Here is a 20,369-nt window from a genome sequence, read left to right on the forward strand (position 1 = left end):
ATGAACTGAACCCTTTCAAGGCAGTGGTATTTGCGGGCACTGTGTTGTTCACATTTTTGTTTTGTATGACTATTTTTTTATCCCACATTTTTCATCATAGTAAAGATATCCTGTCTTTTATTAAGAAAGAGAGAGTTTTAAAATGCTCAGATTTTTGGGGGTGCTTATGTTGAATTAAGGGGTGCTTAAACACCCTCAAAAACATGCTGGTTAAGCCCATTATCCATACTCGTGAACACTACCACTTAACGTGTTGGATTACCGTTTTTATCTCCTTAAAGACATAATATCTCTCTTTTTAGATTCAAACAAAAATAAAAAAATGTTGACACAAGACACCCTGGTAGTATTTTGCTGCTCTTCTCCAGTCTTTGTGTGTAAATAAACCACTCCAAGTTTAACATTAGAGTTCCAATTTGGTAAATGTTTGCCATTTGCGGTTTCAAACAAGCACGTGTTCTTGATGTGTTTTTCTTTTTAATATTCTAAAGATGGATTGTCTTTTGATTGTAAAAAATAGAGTGCACGATAAAATCTACAGCTTTCGTAATGTCAAAAGGTTGGCAAGTATGATAGTCTAACTTATTTTCAACGAGATTAGATGTGGCACTCCAAGACTAACATGTAATAAAAGTCTTAATGAAAAAAAATACATATTAAGATAAATAGGCAATATTTTCAGGGTAGTGCTTTTAGAATGGCCTTAGTTGTGTTGGGAATTAAATATCAAAATGTATTGTTTACCAAATTGTTTGAATTAGTTATCTGACTCCATTAACCAAACACAACCTACATTCACCCAACAATTTATGCGCGCTTGTTTCTTGATGGAAAAGATGAACAAGATAGCCGATATTCTCACACAGGGGCAGATTTAATTTCATAAACAATTTAACTAAGTGAACTCCATCGAATACGGCCGAATTAGTGTCGTTGGAGTCTCAGGCAAGCCTTCTCTGAAGTCGTCTAGCTTTCTCCCCACGGCCCACGTCTTTCCGCAAGATGGTGTGCCGGCTCCTCCCATGGGCATGCCAATGAAGCCCAACGTGAGCTTCACAATCTCAGAGACGAGCGTCCCGATGTCTGTGGTTCCTCAAAACCACGGAGAGCTTGTCTCAAAACAATGCCTGCCGTCCTCCGTCATCAGGGCTTTTCTGCGTCTGGATGTGCTGATTATCTTATCAGCCTTACGTCCTGTTCCCGCCATTCCTGTAAACAATATTTCCTACCAGTGTGCCCTGAACTTTCACTACTCATCGAATAAAGGCACAGTCAGTAAATAACTACAGCATTAAACTAAATAAATGTAACTTTATAGTCCTTTATAGTCAAATGTATAAAATCCCTTAGTTGTAGGTGCATCAGAAAATAGTGTGTTGAAAAATAGCACAGTGATATTAGCAGCAACATTGTGCAAAAATAAGAATCAATAAATGAAATATGAATATCAATTTAGGTCTGGGGAAGAAATTCTCAGTCAGTCTTGCTTTAGGCTATTTTGTGCCAAAGGGGAGCAGGTCAAAGAGGTGGTGTCTAGGGTGAATACAAGTGGTTTTTGTTGAGTAATTATTGCAATCTAAAACAGGAATTTAAAATGACATCAATCACATTCATTGAAGGTTATAAGATGTTTACATACATTTTCAGGGGAGACAAATTAAAAGTCCACAGGCGATTAATATAAATTGCCAATTTGTCTAATTTAATCCATACAATTATTTAACGTTGCATTTCGTCGTTGAGTCTAAATAAATGGCATTTCACCTATTTGAAATATAATAATAATTGTTATAATAATAACGGCACCAGTCGGGCAAAACGTCACCGGAAGTCTTCTTTCATCACTACTACGGTGGTCGTTTAAAGATGGCGGAATGCTTGACAGCACGCTTGGCAGCTCAGGAGGAGCAAATTCGGCTCCTTGCTGGCGAAATTTCTGACTTGCGGGAAGGGATCGACCGAGAATTGGGTCCTGCGGGGGATGCAGGGGTTCCTTCACAACTGGAGGAACTCAGATCGGAGAACGAGAAACTCAAGTACCGGCTACTCCATCTCCGCCGTGGTCTGCGGGCGGAGTCGGAGAAGGGCAAGAGTTTCGAGCAATTTGGGGGCCAATTCGGAAAGGTTGCCAGGGGTGACGTCGTCAAAGGAGGGCAGACGAATAGCAAAGCAGTTGCTAAAAAGGTGGTATTAAATCAAAAGACCATGTCATAAAACCTACTTGGTCTGCTTTACCATTTCTATTAAATATTGCTATCTTTAAAACACAGGATTTCAAAACTGTTAAACAGTGCCTTAATTCCATCTTTTAAATCAATCAATCCGTAGAGAGACTGGGTGAACTACTGCTATTTTCTAGTGACATTAAAACTACCTCATGCAAGCCTGTAATTGTATAGAACAGTGTTTTTCAACCCTTTTTGAACCAAGGTACACTTTTATCTATAAAAAGGTTCCAAGGCACACCGTCCGTCGAAAATGTTTGAAAATGAAGTTATGACAAATATTTCACTGTACTACCTCATAAGTAGGTAATTAGTATATAAAAAGAATAAAATAATATTTAAATAAAGCACACCACTCTTTTTTTATTTTATGTTTTTATTTTTTACACTGCAATCTTAAACCGCTTTGTTGAACAAATTAAGTTATTAAATGTACTGTGTTACCTAATGAGCAGATCATCAGTATATTAAAATTATATAAAAATCTACTGCCACCTACTGATATGGATGACTATTACAGTTCCTTGTCTGAAGATGACAAAAATACTGAATAATGGCCTGATTTTTTTGGAAAGATAAAATTGGGCAAATTCGAGCGGCACACTTGACGAGGTCTCACGGCACACTAGTGTGCCCCGGCACACTGGTTGAAAATCAAAGGTATAGAAAGCTGCGAAGTGTGGTGTTAGAAACACTATAAAGATGATATTTAATTCCGTCCCACAATTGCAAAATTATCCCGTATGCAAACAACATACTGCACTATATATAGTTATTTAACAGCATCACCAGTCTTTGTATCCACGACACGCACATACGACGTACATATTATTTAACGCAAGTGTTTAGCTTCAGTAATGTAATGGATAATAGCCACCTGCTTTGCTGTGTTCACTAAAGCCAACTCTTTCACATACGTTGGCAGAGTAGTTGAGCAGTGGGGAGACTGGGGGAAACTCTAAAACATTTAGAATGGAACATACTTTTATTGTCAAAGAGAGAATGCCTGGCACTCCAGTATAAACAGCTCTTAAAACATATTAAAAAAAGAAAAACAAGATGACATAGAATGTTTGGATAAACAAGTGCATCAAAAAAAGTTGAATGTTCAATGAAAAATAGTGCAATGACATGAGTATTTGCAACAAAGTAATTTCACAGCATGAGTCGAGAAATGAAATATAAATTCAAATTTTTCTATACGGATGCAAGATGTTTTTCCCCTGTGGTTGTCTAGAGTTGTGGGGAAGAGAACTGTCTCCAGGCCTGTCAGTTAACCTATATTTTATGTTGACAATATCTGTGTATTATTTGTTATTGCAACATCCATTGCACCCGGGTCATCCTGGAAGGGGGATTACCTCATGTGTGGTCCCTTCTCTAGGTTTCTTCATTTTCTTCATTTTGAGGTTTTTGAGTTTTTCCTTGCCCTCGTGTAGGTTTTAGATCAGGGGATGGTGTAATAATAGTCTGTGATTTGCAATAGTCCGTGGTCTGTGCAGCCCTTTGAGACTCTTTGTGATTAAGGGCTATACAAATAAACATGACTTATGTTTTTAAAACCTTATTTAACAATAGCCTACCAATATTGTACCTAAATTTGATTTGATATCTCAAACAACCATGTTCTCATTTATCATGAAACGTTGGAAAACAAGTGACCAAGTCATAATGATAAAAGAACAGTAACAACAAACCTAATACATAAAAACAAAATAGATTCATTGTCTCAAAATGCATGTGTCTCATAATGTACTCCAGTTTTTCCTGTTTAATGATTCAAACTTATTTCCCTGCAGGCAATCGCATCTGATTCTAAAAATGGTGGCAAAATCAAAGAGAAAAAACAAACTAAAGGACAGTCGGATGGAACCGTTAAGGGGGTAATTATTCTATCTTCATATTCATGACAAATTGTGAGAACGAATGCTCCGCTAATATCTGGTTATCTTGGTAACAAAAAGCCACTAGGGGGTACTAAATAATTATTTTTGTCCAAGACTTTGCCCTGGTGATAAAAACAGTCAATAAATGTCGGGTAGTAAAGGTGTCTGGCTCACAAAAAGATGGAATTGTGCAAATCTGACACTGTCTACCTTAATCACTCATAATAAATGATTTCACTATAGCAGCTAAAGGCCTGGCCTGCCTTTGTGAATGAGCGCCTCTACCACTATGAGGTTTTAAAGAAGGAAAGTGAGGCCCTACAGGCAAAGAAAGCTTCAGAAGGGAAACCCATCACAGTAAATCTGCCCGATGGTCGTCAGGTGAAGGGCACATCCTGGGTCACCACCCCATACCAACTGGCTTGTGATATCAGGTAAATTTCTGATGGAAAATAAGTATCCTTGAATCTGGTTGTTTAAATCATGTTTTGGGGGGGTTTGTCTGCTAGTCAGGGTCTGGCCGACAACGCGGTGATATCTCGAGTGAGCGGGGAGCTGTGGGACTTGGACAGACCTCTGGAGCGGGATTGCTCGTTGGAGATTTTGCGCTTTGACAATGAGGATGCACAAGCAGTAAGAAAGAGTAAAATAAAAGCTTTTAGAAGTATAGTAATGGGGCCTTTTTGCACCCCTTTCTCAGGCTAGAAATTAGCGTCAATCCAACAAGCTTTGTTCTTCTGTCTGCTCTCCTAACTTTAAAAACCAGACTCATGAATTGATTCAATTGAGCGGTCCATCAAACTGCAAACCCTGCAATTTGCCCCCCAAAGCCAAATGAAAAGACCAACATTCTATTAATGTCAAGAAACTTTGCCTTTGATGTCCATTTAATATTCTTTCAAATTGTTGAACAGGGGACCTTTTTCTTGTTTTTTAAGTGTGCCAGGATCCTTGAAATGCTCTTTTAGATGTGAATTCTCAATAGAATATAACAGAATAGAATTGACTAAAACATATTGCTTATTGTTTACAATGAAATGAGATGTGACACTCCAAAATAAACAAGTCGTAGAAGATTAATACAAATACTAAGACAGAGTGCTAATATTTACAAAATAGCGGCTATATACTGGCCACATTTGTATGCAAATAAGAAATAGTACAGTGGCATTATTTTCATTATGAATTTCAATCTGATCACGTATGATGTTATGCTGCGTTCACATTAAGCAAAATAATAATAAAAAAAGCCTTATAAAGCTTTGCTTAAATGTGTCTTTATTTTGATAATTATCAATGTTTCCCCTGCGTGCATGAGAACACATTTCTGTAACTGACAATTCTATTTTGACGCGTTCCCCGCAATAGACCAGTTGATTAATTTTTATTCCCTGTTTTGAGCAAGGTAAGAAAAGCTATACTCTATCTAGTTAGGGCAATTTCAACAAGGGGTGACGATTTGTGTATAACTTTAATTTTTTTTTAAGGGATTGACTATAGGATATTGCTACATTTAGGAACTGCTTTAAAAAAATGAAATCATTTCTTTTAAGTGCCCTATTTAAAGTGGACTTTAACATTAACTATTTCTTAGCGGCGTATATATATTTTGTCGGATGGGTTTCTACTAGCCTAAACAGGGTGGTTTTGTGTTTGTAGACTAAAGTTATGAAGCAATATCCCATCATTTAATCAATCTCTGCTGTCTCATAAAAAATTACCTCAGAAACTGTAGGGCTTTAGCAATTGACATATCATGGCTCTGCTAGGAAGGAGGGTGATTGGTTGTTAGCCGAAGCCAGGTAGATTTAGCTTGAGGCCTATCTCATAATCTACAAATATATGATAAATCAAGTAAAGCTAATGATAATATATTTTCCACATAGGTGTATTGGCATTCTAGCGCTCACATCCTCGGAGAGGCGATGGAGCGCTTTTATGGTGGTTGTTTATGTTACGGACCCCCCATAGAAAACGGCTTCTACTACGACATGTTTCTTGATGGATCCAAGTAAGTTCAATTGCCGATCATTCCAGATAGTTCAGTTAAAACAGTGAGAACACTTGCATCATAAACAAATATTGTTATAGAAGCGTGTCCAGCTCTGAGTTTGCTGACCTCGAGAACTTGTGCAAGATGGTTGTTAAGGAAAAACAAGCTTTTGAAAGGCTTGAGGTTTCCAAGGAGACACTGCTGAAAATGTTCAAGGTGAGAGAGACATTGCAAAACAAATCCAATAACGGGAGCGCGGACTGCCACCGTGACCTGCATGCGTCATCAATTGACGTCATTATATCACATGAATATTTATGAATTCTCTAAATTTGAACAATAATGCATTGCAGACGTGTTTGACTGTTCAAACCGCATGTTTTGTTTTCCAGTATAACAAATTCAAGTGCCGCATTCTCAACGAGAAGGTTACCACTCCCACGACTACAGTTTACAGGTTTGTGGTTTTAAATAAGATTATAAACTTCTGGAGTTTTTATCAAACTAATCATAGACCCTGATAGGTGCGGGCCTCTTATAGACCTTTGTCGGGGTCCTCACGTGAGGCACACTGGCAAGATCAAAGCCATAAAGATCTACAAGGTAAACTTTTATAGACTTTGTACAGAGGTCATTATGTAATCCATGCACAAATTTAGCATCCCAATTCACGATACTGTACTCTTTTACTTCAGAACTCTGCCACCTATTGGGAGGGCCGCTCAGATATGGAAACGCTGCAGAGGATATACGGGATATCATTCCCTGACTCAAAGCTGCTGAAAGAGTGGGAACGTTTTCAGGAAGAGGCCAAGAATAGGGACCATCGCAAGATCGGCAAAGTAAATCTGCAGAAAAAACACTCTACTCAATTCAACTTCATCTTTATTTTACAACATACAGCACAGATTAAACCTTTCCCTTTTCCCCGCATGCAAAAAATAAGGCAAGATACAAATAACAAATAGCAGCAAGGTGAAAAAAATAAAAGTATGCATGTAGATATATATATATATATATATATATATATATATATATATATATATATATATATATATACACTAAATAAACGTTTTGAATAAAAACTAAAGTATAATAGTAATCTAAATAGAGCATTTTTGCATTGAGTTGGCAGAATGCATAGGGGTGGGAGGGATCAAGAAAGGGAGAGATTTTCGAGTCCTGACAGCCTGATGGAAGAAGCTGTCCTTGAGCCTGCTGGTTCTGGCTCTGACACTGGAGACTTTTCCCTGACGGCAGCAGTTTGAAGAGGCTGTGAGATGGATGGGTGGAACCCCCTGCAATCCCGGGGGAAGTATTGGCTACTAACCTTATTATGTCTTATGGGCCTCTACTAGTCTAAACACGGAATCATGTGTTTGTAAAATATTAGCTTGGATGCAATATCTAACTGTTTTCATCCAGCTCTCAGGGCGGCCATTTAGAAAATGTCATCGCAAACACTGTCTTCAAATAATGATCACAGTTCCCCTCCTTTTTTAAACCGAGCCATGATTGTTTTTTGCCTCTGTGATGTCATCTTCACTTGACATCCTCAAAATGAAAACCTCCGGAGATGAATAAAAACAGATGGATTTTTCTCTTTTTATTCTTATTCAATAAAATTATATAGATAAAAATGCCCTGGTTGGACTAGTCATTGTAGCCCATAAGTGATGTACGTATTTCTTTTTAGAAAACTTTGGGTTGACTTTACTTAAAGGGATAATGTGCATTATTTAACCACTAGATGTCGCAGTTTTGAGAAGTGAAACCAAAATCGTTGGGTTTTTTGTTTTCGGGTACCCGTAGCAGCAAGATGGCGGAAAATCATGTCGGCTTCCTCTAGGTGAGGCTCATGTTATGTAGAATGAAAAGTTATTTATTTATTTAAAAAAAAAGCTCGTTTATATGAAAGTTTTTTTTTTTAATTCAAAAAACAATATCGGGCAGCACGGCGGCACAGTGGTTAGCGCATGTGCGGCACAGTTCATGTCATGGGAACCTCCTGCGTTGGTTCGAATCCAGCTCCAGACTTCCTGTGCGGAGTTTGTATGTTCTCCCCGAGCTTGCCTGGATTTCCTCCGGGCACTCCGGTTTCCTCCCACATTCCAAAAACATGCATTTCAGGTGAATTGGCCGGTCCAAATTGTCCCTAGGTGTGAATGAGCGAGCGAGTTGTCTGTCCCTGTGTGCCCTGCGATTGGCTGGCAACCAGTTCAGGGTGTCCACTGCCCGATGATTGCTGGGATGGGCTCCAGCACCCCCGCGACCCTACTGAGGATAAGCGGTGAAGCTGATGAGATGAGAAAAAAACAATATGCTTTTTTTGAGGATTTTTTTTACCACTAAGAGGCACACAAAAAAAACACTGACCCTTTAAGCAGTAAAATCTCCCCATTTGTGGCAATCACAGTAGGCCGTGATCCGTCTTTTTTTAACCTAGGTTTGAATTAAGCCTTTGTGAAGCTTTGTGGTATTTGAACTTAAAATGACACATACCAGCAGGGGTCACTATGCTTTCAAATGTTCCCCACTCAGAAAGAGCTGTTAGACATCTAGCAGCGCAGTTGGGTCGCCAGCATGGGGTCCACAGAGGGTAGCGCCTTTCTGACTACCACATGCTTTCATAATTCATATTTGTTGCAGGGCTTGAATGTGCTAGTTTTGTTGTTTCAAATGTCAGATAATTTTTTTTGTGCATTTTAAGATCTGGAATGTGACTTTGATTAAAAAAAAATTCCGTTTTTATTTCTGTTGTTTTCAGGACCAGGAGCTGTTCTTTTTCCATGATCTCAGTCCTGGTAGTTGCTTCTTCCTGCCGCGTGGCGCTTACATCTATAACACGCTTATCAAGTATATCAGAGTGAGAACTGAATCTTTTGGTCTTTTATAATAATAATAATAATAATAATAATGTCCTTGTATTGTCATTCTGTGTAACAATGTACACAGAACGAAATGTCGATTGCACCTGACCCGTTGTAGCGAGCCGATGCAGCCGCAGCCAACAGAGGGCGCCGCCGACCACTTTTTAAGTCTTAGGAATGACTCGGCCGGGGCGCGAACCACCGACCTCCGAGTCTCAAAGCGGGCGCCTTACCATCTAGGCTACTGAGATTGCAAACCTATTCAAACCTCATGTGGTGTCAGGAATTGGCGTCGCTAATCATTGTTAGCGGGTCAATTTTAAACTGCGGCCTAACTCTGTCCTGACCACCCAAAAAAAAGATTTCATGGATATACTGGACTGTCTCAGAAAATTAGAATATTGTGATAAAGTTCTTTATTTTCTGTAATGCAATTGAAAAAACAAAAATGTCATACATTCTGGATTCATTAGACATCACCTGAACTATTTCAAGCCTTTTATTATTTTATGTCATACATTCTGGATTCATTAGACATCACCTGAACTATTTCAAGCCTTTTATTATTTTAATATTGCTGAATTTGGCTTACAGCTTAAGAAAACTCAAAAATCCTATCTCAAAATCTTAGAATATCATGAAAAAGTATACAAGTAGGCTATTCAACTAATCACCTGAATCATCTAATTAACTCGAAACACCTTGCGAGGGTTTCCTGAGCCTTAAAAACACTCAGCTTGGTTCAGTAAACTAAATCACAAGTATGGGGAAGACTGCTGATCTGACTGCTGTCCAGAGGACCATCATTGATACCCTCCATCAGGAGGGTAAGACACAAAAAGAAATTTCTCAAAGAGCAGGCTGTTCACAGAGTGCAGTTTCAAAGCATATCCACAAAAAGTCTGTTGGAAGGGAAAAATGTGGCCGGAAACGTTGCACAACCAAGAGAGATGACCGCAGCCTTAACAAAATTGTGAAGAAGAGCCGCTTCCAGAATTTGAGGGAGCTTCAAAGACAGTGGGCTGAAGCTGGAGTCCAGGTATTCAAAGCCACAGTTCACAGACGTGTCCGGGAAATGGGCTACAATAGCCGTATTCCCATGGTCAAGCCACTTCTGAACTCAAGACAACGGAAGAAGCGTCTGACTTGGGCTATGGAGAAGAAGCACTGGACAGTTGCAGAGTGGTCCAAAGTCCTCTTTTCAGACGAAAGCAAGTTTTGCATTTCATTTGGAAGTCAAGGCGCCAGAGTCTGGAGAAAGGCTGGAGAAGAGCAAAATCCAAGTTGCTTGAAATCCAGTGTGAAGTTCCCACAGTCAGCAATGGTTTGGGGAGCCATGTCAGCTGCTGGTGTTGGTCCACTGTGTTTCATCAAGTCCAGAGTAAATGCAACTGTGTACCAAGAGGTTTTAGAGCACTACATGCTTCCATCTGCTGAAAAGCTCTATGGAGGTGAGTATTTCATTTTCCAGCATGCTCTGGCACCTGCCCACAGTGCCAAAACCACCAGTAACTGGTGCACTGACCATGGCATCACTGTCCTTGACTGGCCTGATAATTCCCCTGACCTGAACCCCATCGAGAATTTGTGGGGTATAGTTAAGAAGAAGATGAAAGACACCAGACCTACAAATGCAAATGAGCTGAAGCATCCTGGGCATCAATAACACCTCAGCAATGCCACAGGCTGATTGCCTCCATGCCACGCCGGATTGATGCAGTAATCCGTGCAAAAGGATTCCCAACCAAGTACTGAGTGCATCAATGGACATTTTCAAATGTTTGATTTAGTTTTGCTGTTATAAAATTATTTTTTTACTTGGTCTGAGGAAGTATTCTTATATTTTGAGATAGGATATTTGAGTTTTTTTCAGCTGTAAGCCAAAATCAGCAATATTCAAATAATAAAAGGCTTGAAATAGTTCAGTTGATGTGTAATGAATCCAGAATGTATGACATTTTTGTTTTTTTAATTGCATTACAGAAAATAAAGAACTTTATCACAATATTCTAATTTTCTGAGACAGTCCAGTATATACATATACATAGATATATATTATATAATCTCCATAAGCATATTTTTCAATTGTAATTTGATTTTATAGCCCCTGAGACACGTCGGTTATCACATTTAATAATCTTGAAACGGTTCACTGGAGACCCTAGCACTAAATGATGGTTAAGACTCCCCAAGGTTTGGCCTTTGTTGTCCTGGATATTAAAAAAATAATAATAATATTTGAACTATTGAAAACCACTGATTTATTTCAATATTCATAAAATACAGAAAGTCCACCTGTTTCTCAGTAAATGATAGCCTCAGGACAACACTTCAATCAATTCCTATTTACCCTGCAAACATTATTTCAGCCAGCATATATTACAATATTTTGAGGTTTGATTGCAACAAACATTTAAATCACAGCAATCAGTTGGAGACCTACAGAGCAAAGAAAGAAATAAAGCTTCTAGTGTTTTGTTGTTGTGTGTTTCCATTGTTAGATGAGATGAAATTCAGAAAGAAATGGGTTTGAGTTGAAGTTTGGTATACACTAAATGAATTTCTCTTACTCTTACACCTTGTCCTTTTCATTCTTAAAATTGAGCAATAGTATACTTTTACTAAAACTAGAAATGGGTTTCTGCCCTGCAACAGATCTGATTCATGTCAGTCTGTGGAACATGTCCCTGTGACATATTTCTTGTACTTGACAACTTGACAACTTTCACAGCCCAAATGAGGACACAAGATGAGGCCAAAAGAGTCTTCCGCATGAAGAGCATCATTAGAGCAAGGCTTCGGTTCTGTTGCGGCGAGAGAGTGTGACTTCAATCATTTCTTTGGCAGTTCCCCACCACGACACATGCCATCAATGGGTCTTGTTGACCTGTACAGGCATTATTAGCCAATTTTACAAATACAAAAAAAAAAAACATTAGTTGCCGTAGGTGTATATTTTTTTACCCCAAGGAATGAAATGAAGAACGGGAGGCAATAAGTTAGAAGAAAAGACAAGTAGACCTAATAACTGACACATTGTTTTAGGTTGTATACAGTAAATTAATAACAGTAATCACTGCAATAAAAATGAATACCAAAAACATAAGTTCCAAAAATTGCATTTTTACAACATTTGTGCCCCTCAAAAAAAAAGGGCATTAAAAAGGAACAATCCACTAGTTCGGGGCCAGCAACCCAGAATGTGAAAGGGGCTGTAGCGGACCTCAAAAAAATGCTTTTGATATTCCTAGGTTATCAACACACTTGTGGGTCAGTAAAAACAGGAATGTAGAGACTTATAAGCAGCCGGGCCCTTTTCCTTTGGCCTTATTCAATCCAGAACAGAGAAGACAACAGACACTCTAGCTTGATTTCTGCATGCAGAAGAGGTAGCAATGTGCACCTACTCTTTCATTCGTTTTTCAAGGACCAAAGGATGTTCTTGACAAAGTTAGCATCACATTTACATGTTCAGTCGTATTGGGAAACCGTATTTTCCATATTTGACCAGCACATTTAAATCAACAATATGAGGAAATCATAACAGTGCTAAATTGAGCCTGTTTGGCCCCTGCCCACATTTTTAAACGTTGCCACACCTTGAACATATTGTGAAGACAAAAGGAGGCCAAACAGGATATTGGCCCCTCTCTTTACCACCGGTATAGTCAGTAGGCTAGAGTCCCAAAGTAAAAATACATGATTGATTACTAATAAATGAATGTATGATAACTTAACAACTATCTCTATCAATATTGGCTTACTTTTATATTGCCCAAAACTAAAGCGGTCAAACTGGGTAAAACAAATCGCTCAATACTGGACTGAGTTTTTAATTTCCTATATGGAACAATAGAACTTTAATAAGCATTGATGAAGACTAACTGGTGGAAATTTAGATGCTTTTTCATACTTGTGTAATACTCTCCTAGGATGAATATTGGAGAAGAGGCTTCCAGGAAGTGGCCTCTCCAAATATCTACAACAGCAAATTATGGGAAACGTCGGGCCACTGGCAGCACTACAGTGATAACATGTTCTCCTTCCCTGTGGAGAACGACACTTTCGCCCTCAAACCCATGAACTGCCCTGGACACTGGTTAGACTACCTTATTGTAGGTTTGTTTTGTAGCAATTTAATTAGATTATTTTGGTGTGTTTGGTGTGTTGCCCCCAGTTTGATGTTTAGCCATAGGCCTCGCTCCTGGAGGGAGCTCCCGCTAAGGTTTGCGGACTTCGGAGTCCTTCATCGCAACGAGTTATCCGGAACGCTAACTGGACTGACCAGAGTGCGACGCTTCCAGCAGGATGATGCTCACATTTTCTGCACCATGGAACAGGTATTCTATTCTATGTTTGAGCAATAAACAATGTGCTGAAAATTCACTTTGATTTATTTATCCTTAGATTGAGTCTGAGATGAAAGGGTGCCTGGACTTCCTGCGCAGTGTCTACAGCGTTTTTGGCTTCTCGTTCCAGCTTCACTTGTCCACCCGTCCGGAGAAGTACCTGGGTGACATTGGTGTGTGGAACCAAGCTGAGAAGGTAGCTACTTCAGGTCTAACGGATCGTTAATGCTTTGATTCAATATTGATGTGTCAGGAATCTTTAGCACAGACTGCACTTTTATAATACCTGTGAGTAAAATAACCGAAATTGGGTCTAAAATGTACTTAGTAACTACTTGGATTCTTATGATTTTTGGCCTGTTTTATACCAAACTACACAAAATGTTATATTCGGTTCAACAAATGACATGTTTTAGGGGTTTAAAAAAATGCAATAGCTGTTGTTTTCAATTGCAATTTTTAAGGCTTTTTTATTTTTATAATACCTCTAAATTTTTTCAGGTTGTTATATAAGAATGACACAATTTTGTTTGTTTTAAACATAAAAGAAGCAACAATATTTTTGGTAGTTTAAGGAAAAACTATTTTTTTGTTTGAAATACGCAGTTATTATGGAATTGCATTTTTTTTTTGTGTGCTATACAACCACCAGCCCCTTTTTTATAAAAGCAAAAAACACTTTTCCTTTGAGTTAAACAGACGACTCAATTTTAAGGGTTTAAAAAAATTAAATACATTTCGGGGGTGCTTTTTCACTATAATCATTATTTATTAAAAACCAACATAGATGTGAAAGGTTTACAACATTATGGCACAATTTTTTCATTATTAATTCTAAGAAAATGACATTTTTCGAATTTTGTTTCATGTTAACATAATTTTAAGGGGTATTTTTAATTAGAAAGGCATTTTTGACCTAAAACGGGTTAAATCTGTGGTGTCAAACGTGCGGCCCGCAAGCTAGATCAGGCCTGCCTTTTTTCTTTTTTCTGTCCCTCCCTGTTTTTACTCACTCTTTTTTTTTCTCTCTGTGGGAGTATTTTTTTTTCTACCATGTGGCCCCCAACCCTAATTGACTTTGAAGCCCCTGGGTTAAATTAACCCCTACTTGTGCATCAATGCGATTTTGATGCAAATTGGGTTATTTTTTACCTAATTGTTAATGTTTTATACAACCACAGTGTTTGTTACCACTTTTCAGCGACATAAAGCCTACAATAACTAGGGCAGCATAAAAACATTAAAAATGATTTTCAGTGGTATCTAAACAGTCGATTTGTGATGTAGCAATAAAAAATGTTTCTCTAGCATTTATGGTTTGTTTCCTAGTAAATATATATATACATTGTTGTTAGTTCATTTGATGCCATTAAATAAATCACTCGTCTTTGCTAGCAACTGGAGAACAGCCTCAATGAGTTTGGTGAGCCTTGGAAACTCAACCCAGGTGACGGTGCTTTTTACGGGCCCAAGGTCAGCTCACTCTCAAGACACTCAGTAAAGTTTGGTCAGGAATTCACATGCTATCACTTTGCGCTCTGTTATAGATTGACATTAAGATCAAGGATGCCATTGGTCGTTATCACCAGTGTGCAACAGTTCAACTGGACTTCCAGCTTCCCATCCGCTTCGACCTAACCTTTGTTGGGTGAGTCGCCTACTTAAAAACACCAACAAATAGATCATGATTTTCTGAAAATGACTTCTTAATAACAGTTTTACAGGCCGGCACTAGCGTAAAATCCAGACGACAAGCAGCTACTTTTTTCTACATTTTATATACTGCGGCTTACAATACTATGCGGCAATGCTATTCTTTTTTCTTTTACGCAAGATGATTGGTCATAAGGATTTCGGCGGTGACTTCGGATGCACGCCTATCAGTTGGCTTATCACTGGTGTGGACCAGGGTAATCTGACTGTTTAATGAAAACAAAGCATTGCGGGGGCACGTGGCGGGTGATGACGCGATGTGATTTCTGCTCTGAATGTCAAAGATGAAATTCAATGAAGTGCTTGTAAACGGCGGGAAGTAACTATGACTGTCCTTGGCAGTCGAATGCCTCGTCATCTATTTAGTGACTTGCATTAAAGGATGAACAAGATTTATCTGCCCTTATGGAATAGGATTACGATCTTGGCAAAATCGCAGGGAAATGTCTAGTACAAAAAGTTACACATTGGGTCGCGATTAGGACACTTGTTTGCAGACTCTGTCGTAGCTGTCAATCTCAATCAACTAGCGGAACAGTCAATATTACATAAATTGGCATGAATACCTCTGCACCAGTGTGACAAATACATTCTTAAAACAAAACTCAATGTAGTGTACTGACTAAAAATTAAGAAGCCTATTACATCACAACAGCCTGTAGCCTTCCTGTGCCACGTGAGGGATCTTGATCTCCATCTCCTGCACAAATGACAAAGTGATAGAGAGTAGACCAAGTATTGCTACTACTATATAAGAAAAAGCATTATGCATGCCGACACTAGCTACAAACTAAGACTGAAACTGATCACAGGCTAATATGACGTTAGTTTTTGACTCAATAGAAAGAACATACCCGTTAATTTGTCACCTAAAACATTCAATCAGCTGTCACTACTTATTAGGAAGATTCCAAGCATTTCTGTAAATCATTTTTGTCGCACTCCTGCATATATGTCAATGCAATTTTAGGTCCTATTGAATGCTGCTCTAGTTGATTGAGATTGACAACCGCTGACACAGTCCTCAAACAAGTGTCCCGCATTGTTTTACTTTTCTGTACTAGACATTTCCCTGCTAATTCCTTTTTCTAATGTAAGAAATTGATTCATATGGATTTTAAAGCCTGTGGTTTGAAATCCGGTACAAACAAAGATACATTTCTTCCTTAAAATTGTGTATGCGGCTTTTAATCAGGTGTGCTCTGTAGTCCCGAATGTGTCACTTTTAGCAAGATTACAGCCTTATTTGTGGTTTATGACTGTGCCTGACCAATGAACATATGGATTGGGAACATGAGTAACTGTTGTTACTATTTGCGACTGACACCGAATTTTTCAGTAACTGACAAATGGCTGGCACCCTCATTTTCTTGGAAACCCAATTTTCAACCTCAGCCTTGCTCTCAAGACTGACTAGCTAAAGATGATGTCGCATAGCTTGATTCAGAATAAAGATGTCATCTTTTCACAGAAATGACGGTGATGATAAAGCTCGTCCGGTTATCATCCATCGTGCCATCTTGGGCTCTGTGGAGAGGATGATTGCCATTTTGACCGAAAACTATGCAGGGAAATGGCGAGTGACTTTTCAGTAAAAGAGGAAAATTGAACAGTCATGACTTTTGTTAACACTTATTTAAAACTTGTCCTTGCCACCAGGCCTTTTTGGATCTCTCCACGGCAGGTGATGGTCGTGCCTGTCAACCAATCCTGCGAGCAGTATGCTAAAGAGGCGAGTTACCCAATCAATTGTAGCAAAAGACCAGGAGTATCTTAACAAACAATGTCACCAAAAATTTGTTTCCTCTTAGGTCTGTAAGCAGTTCATAGATGCAGGCATGATGGCTGATGCCGATCTTGATTCCGGGTGCCTTCTAAATAAAAAAATTCGCAATGCTCAACTAGCCCAATATAATTTCATCCTGGGTAAGGAGTTTTATGACTTTTATAGTTGCCGCTTAGGCATAAGTGGTTGATTGAATTCAAATGAAAATGCAAATAGTGAAAAATGGGAATTACATGATGGTAGGGCGACCGCTTTGAGACTGGGAGGTCGCTGGTTCGCGCCTCGGCCGAGTCATACCTAAGACTTATAACATTGGTAAAATGGCGGCGCCCTCTGTTGGCTGCGGCTGCATCGGCTCGCTACAACGGGTCAGGTGTATCGACATTTCGTTCTGTGTACATTGTTACAAAGAATGACAATACAAAGGAAATTATTATTATTTTTATTATGCTGTCCTTGACGCATGCTAAATATAAATCATAGAATAATAGTACATGATAAAATGTTTCAAAGACGTTTTATGGTTGATAAATTAGAAAAGCAGGAAAAAAAACGTGCATTCTTAGCCTAATGACCTTTTGCGGTTTTGAAAAGTCTGTTTTATTTTAATCGTCATTATCTCATTTAATTAGTAGAATCAGAAACATAACTGAATTGAGCATGTTTATCTGATTATGTGGTGGGTATATATTTCTTCTTATTTTAGAAATTATTTTCTGCCAACTCCAAATAAAAAATCATTTGTAAAATAGCCAACTGAATAATTTAAGTAATAAAAATCTCTGCAAAAGGGAAAACAAATATTACCTTTTTGGCAGAAAACATCTGCAAAAATAAAAACATTTGAGCCTACTGGCAGAAAATGTAGATTATTCCAGGTGGATTCTCTTTCATTTCAAGAGTGATTTCATGCTTGTCACCACAGTTTTTTGTGTTTGTAGCATAAACGTGGTGAAAGTAAAAACGGACCTGTTTCAAATACAGCCCAAACGCCAGCCCAACCCCTGAAAAAAACAAAAAGGAAGGAGTTTATTCGAGGGCATCTAAGAAATGCACAGAGGCAGCGGACACAGGGATTTTTTTCTTCACGTTTTCGTTGTGATACTTCCGTTGCCGCCCCATAGCTGGTCATGGTTTGTGTAACCGGTGACGTTTTCCATGGCCTGCTAGCAGGCGTTGACTCGCCCACTCGGAATCTGATTGGCTAAAATCAACTTATTTTATCCCGAGAGTCTGCAGAGCTGATTTTGAAGGCTTCCGGGTAGATTTCTGACCCTGGTTACAAGTAATGGCCAAATTATGATAAATTAAATGCTTAAATATGAAAGTACCCATCTGGAAGCAGTGCAACAAGCGAGAAAGCAATAAAAGGAAGTTAACAGACAATTTGGAATTATTTAATATTATCTAAATGTATTAAATTAATGGACGAAATATGAATAACATCACAAGATTCACATATGTTTTAAGCCAGCAGAAAATGCTTTGTAAGTCCTGACGGCCCACGACAACTGAATATTGACTAATTGGTAATCGTCAGTTTTTGTTTTGACATAAGGAATTGTAGTTAATACATGCTAAATATCAGGATTGAACTATAATGGTTTATTTATTTTGCAGCCAATCTGTTCAAGTCACTTGTTTGGTGGTTGATCATACATTTTAGATACAGATAGGCAGTTGGAACCCCCCATCCCCTTCTCAGCTCTGTGCTGGCTAGCAACACATTAGAGACAAATTCAGTGACACCAAGTGGAGGCCATGTGCTGGAAGAGCTGTGTAACTTGGCATCAAAATGGTGTTGGTCTTGTCATGCTTTGGCAGTGGTCGGCGAGAAGGAGAAGACGACCAATGCTGTAAACGTGCGTACCAGGGATAATAAAATCCACGGTGAAGTCACGGTGGCTGAAGCGCTGTCACGTCTGAGCATCCTAAAGAAGAATCGCTCTCAAAATGCAGAAGAGGAGTTCTGAAAAAAAGGGGGACGAGCTAACCGAGACATCAGAGTATTTCAGTCTTTTGTAGATGACTGCAATTTAAAAAAAAACATGTCACACCCAAAGGTGATGCCTGGAACAGGTTGTTAAAGGTGATAAATGCCACGACATGGGTGTTGTTGGTTTGAACAAATGTTTAATTTCCATGATGAAGTCTGATTGTGTAACTGGCCTGTCTCTCCTTTCTGAAAGAAAATAAATGTTAAAAGTGCAACTTGTTTTGGTTTTGTATACACAAAACAGCTTACATTTTTCAACGACTAATTTAAGAATTTTTACATTAAATTTCTACTGTCAATATGAAACAAAATCAAGAGTACCTTTAGAAATTCTTGCTGCTCATTCAAACGATAGGCCTTCTTTGCATTCCGGATCTGCTTTTTTCTTTTTTAATGAATTCTGGAGGAACATGTAGTTCCGTCTTATCACTGATGTATCATTTGCAGTATTCGTGTAGCATTTTTTTTATTCAGAATGAAGGCAAAATAATACATTATGTCATTTTTTAGCACTAAGATTGATATTTAGTTTTTTTAATTTTTTTTTTTTTTTAATTTATTTTTTTTTTTTTAGTAATTTTGTTTGAGTATTGAGTGACATAGCGTACCGAATCCTGTCATTGTGACCAAAGAGGTAGACACTTTGAAAGACCACGGACTGCTTGCTATGTTAAAAATTTTGGCAGCAGACAGCATGTAGCCAAACAAATTAAGCTGTAACTTTAACACATTACACCCCAATAAGGGCGATAAGACACTGGAGTTTTTTTTCCTGGCAGAAACGTGCCAAAAAGGTCAAAGATTTCGGTTCTCCCTTGAAGCGCTGACAAGTAAGACAAATGTATTAGCGGTTTAATTTCTCTTATTTCATGTGAGACTTATGTTTGGCTATGATTTTCCCCCCCACCAATACCAACCTCAAACCCACATACTTTGTGCTGATTCTACCCAATATCGCCAACTATAACCCTAACAAAATGTTCTGACAGAAAATGAGAAGCACTGCACAAGGGAGACGTTTTAGTGTCTATTTTAACCTTTCTACTGGCAACCTGACAATAATATAGTAATAACAAATTGTCATTTTAAAGATACATATGAAACAGGTAGCCTTTAACGCTGATAGGTAACACAAAAGTAGCTTTCCTTTTCAAAATGTTGGTTTCCCTTTATAACACGTCGTGATTTAATTGCTGTGTAGTTATATATTAGGTGTGTCTGAGTCTGTCAAGCTAAAGGGACGGACTGATCGAATGTTGATATAAGTACAGGTATGTATATATAATATATATATATATTTTTTTTTCCTTTTACAATGATTCACATAATCTCGTGAACATCATTGAACCTACTATAAACCCCAAAAATGGATTCCAATATAATCCGATAAATGAAAAAAATATTTTCTTCTGGCTCTGTCCGTAATCTCACATTTATAACAGGTGTAATAGACAAATGTCCTTGATATAAAAAGGGATAAGAAAAATAATCATAGAAAAATATTTCAAAATTATGACAAAACTAAATGTTTATTTTAGTGCTCAAAACCGA

At 38.3% G+C, this 20,369-nt stretch overlaps 1 protein-coding gene across 2 annotated transcripts; it reads left to right on the forward strand.

The window, feature by feature from the left end:
• The first annotated feature begins 1,831 nt into the window (after positions 1–1,831).
• tars3 (threonyl-tRNA synthetase 3) lies at positions 1,832–19,033 on the forward strand. Of its 2 annotated transcripts, none has more exons than XM_088334014.1 (19): positions 1,832–2,184; positions 4,025–4,108; positions 4,355–4,545; positions 4,621–4,744; positions 5,998–6,122; positions 6,203–6,320; positions 6,497–6,561; positions 6,629–6,707; positions 6,800–6,946; positions 8,872–8,970; positions 12,907–13,073; positions 13,152–13,314; positions 13,382–13,519; positions 14,719–14,796; positions 14,871–14,971; positions 16,508–16,612; positions 16,696–16,768; positions 16,848–16,962; positions 18,647–19,033. In XM_088334014.1, exons 1-19 carry the CDS (start codon positions 1,867–1,869, stop codon positions 18,793–18,795), a joined length of 2,439 nt encoding a protein of 812 aa, XP_088190140.1. In that variant the 5' UTR covers positions 1,832–1,866; the 3' UTR covers positions 18,796–19,033. The 2 variants fall into 2 exon arrangements, with proteins under 2 accessions (XP_088190140.1, XP_088190141.1); XM_088334015.1 differs by having other exon boundaries at positions 4,358–4,545.
• The last annotated feature ends 1,336 nt before the right edge of the window (positions 19,034–20,369 follow it).

This window comes from Urocampus carinirostris, chromosome 4 (assembly GCF_059441175.1).
Source record: "Urocampus carinirostris isolate Australia breed hairy pipefish chromosome 4, RoL_Ucar_1.0, whole genome shotgun sequence".
NCBI lineage: Eukaryota > Metazoa > Chordata > Actinopteri > Syngnathiformes > Syngnathidae > Urocampus > Urocampus carinirostris.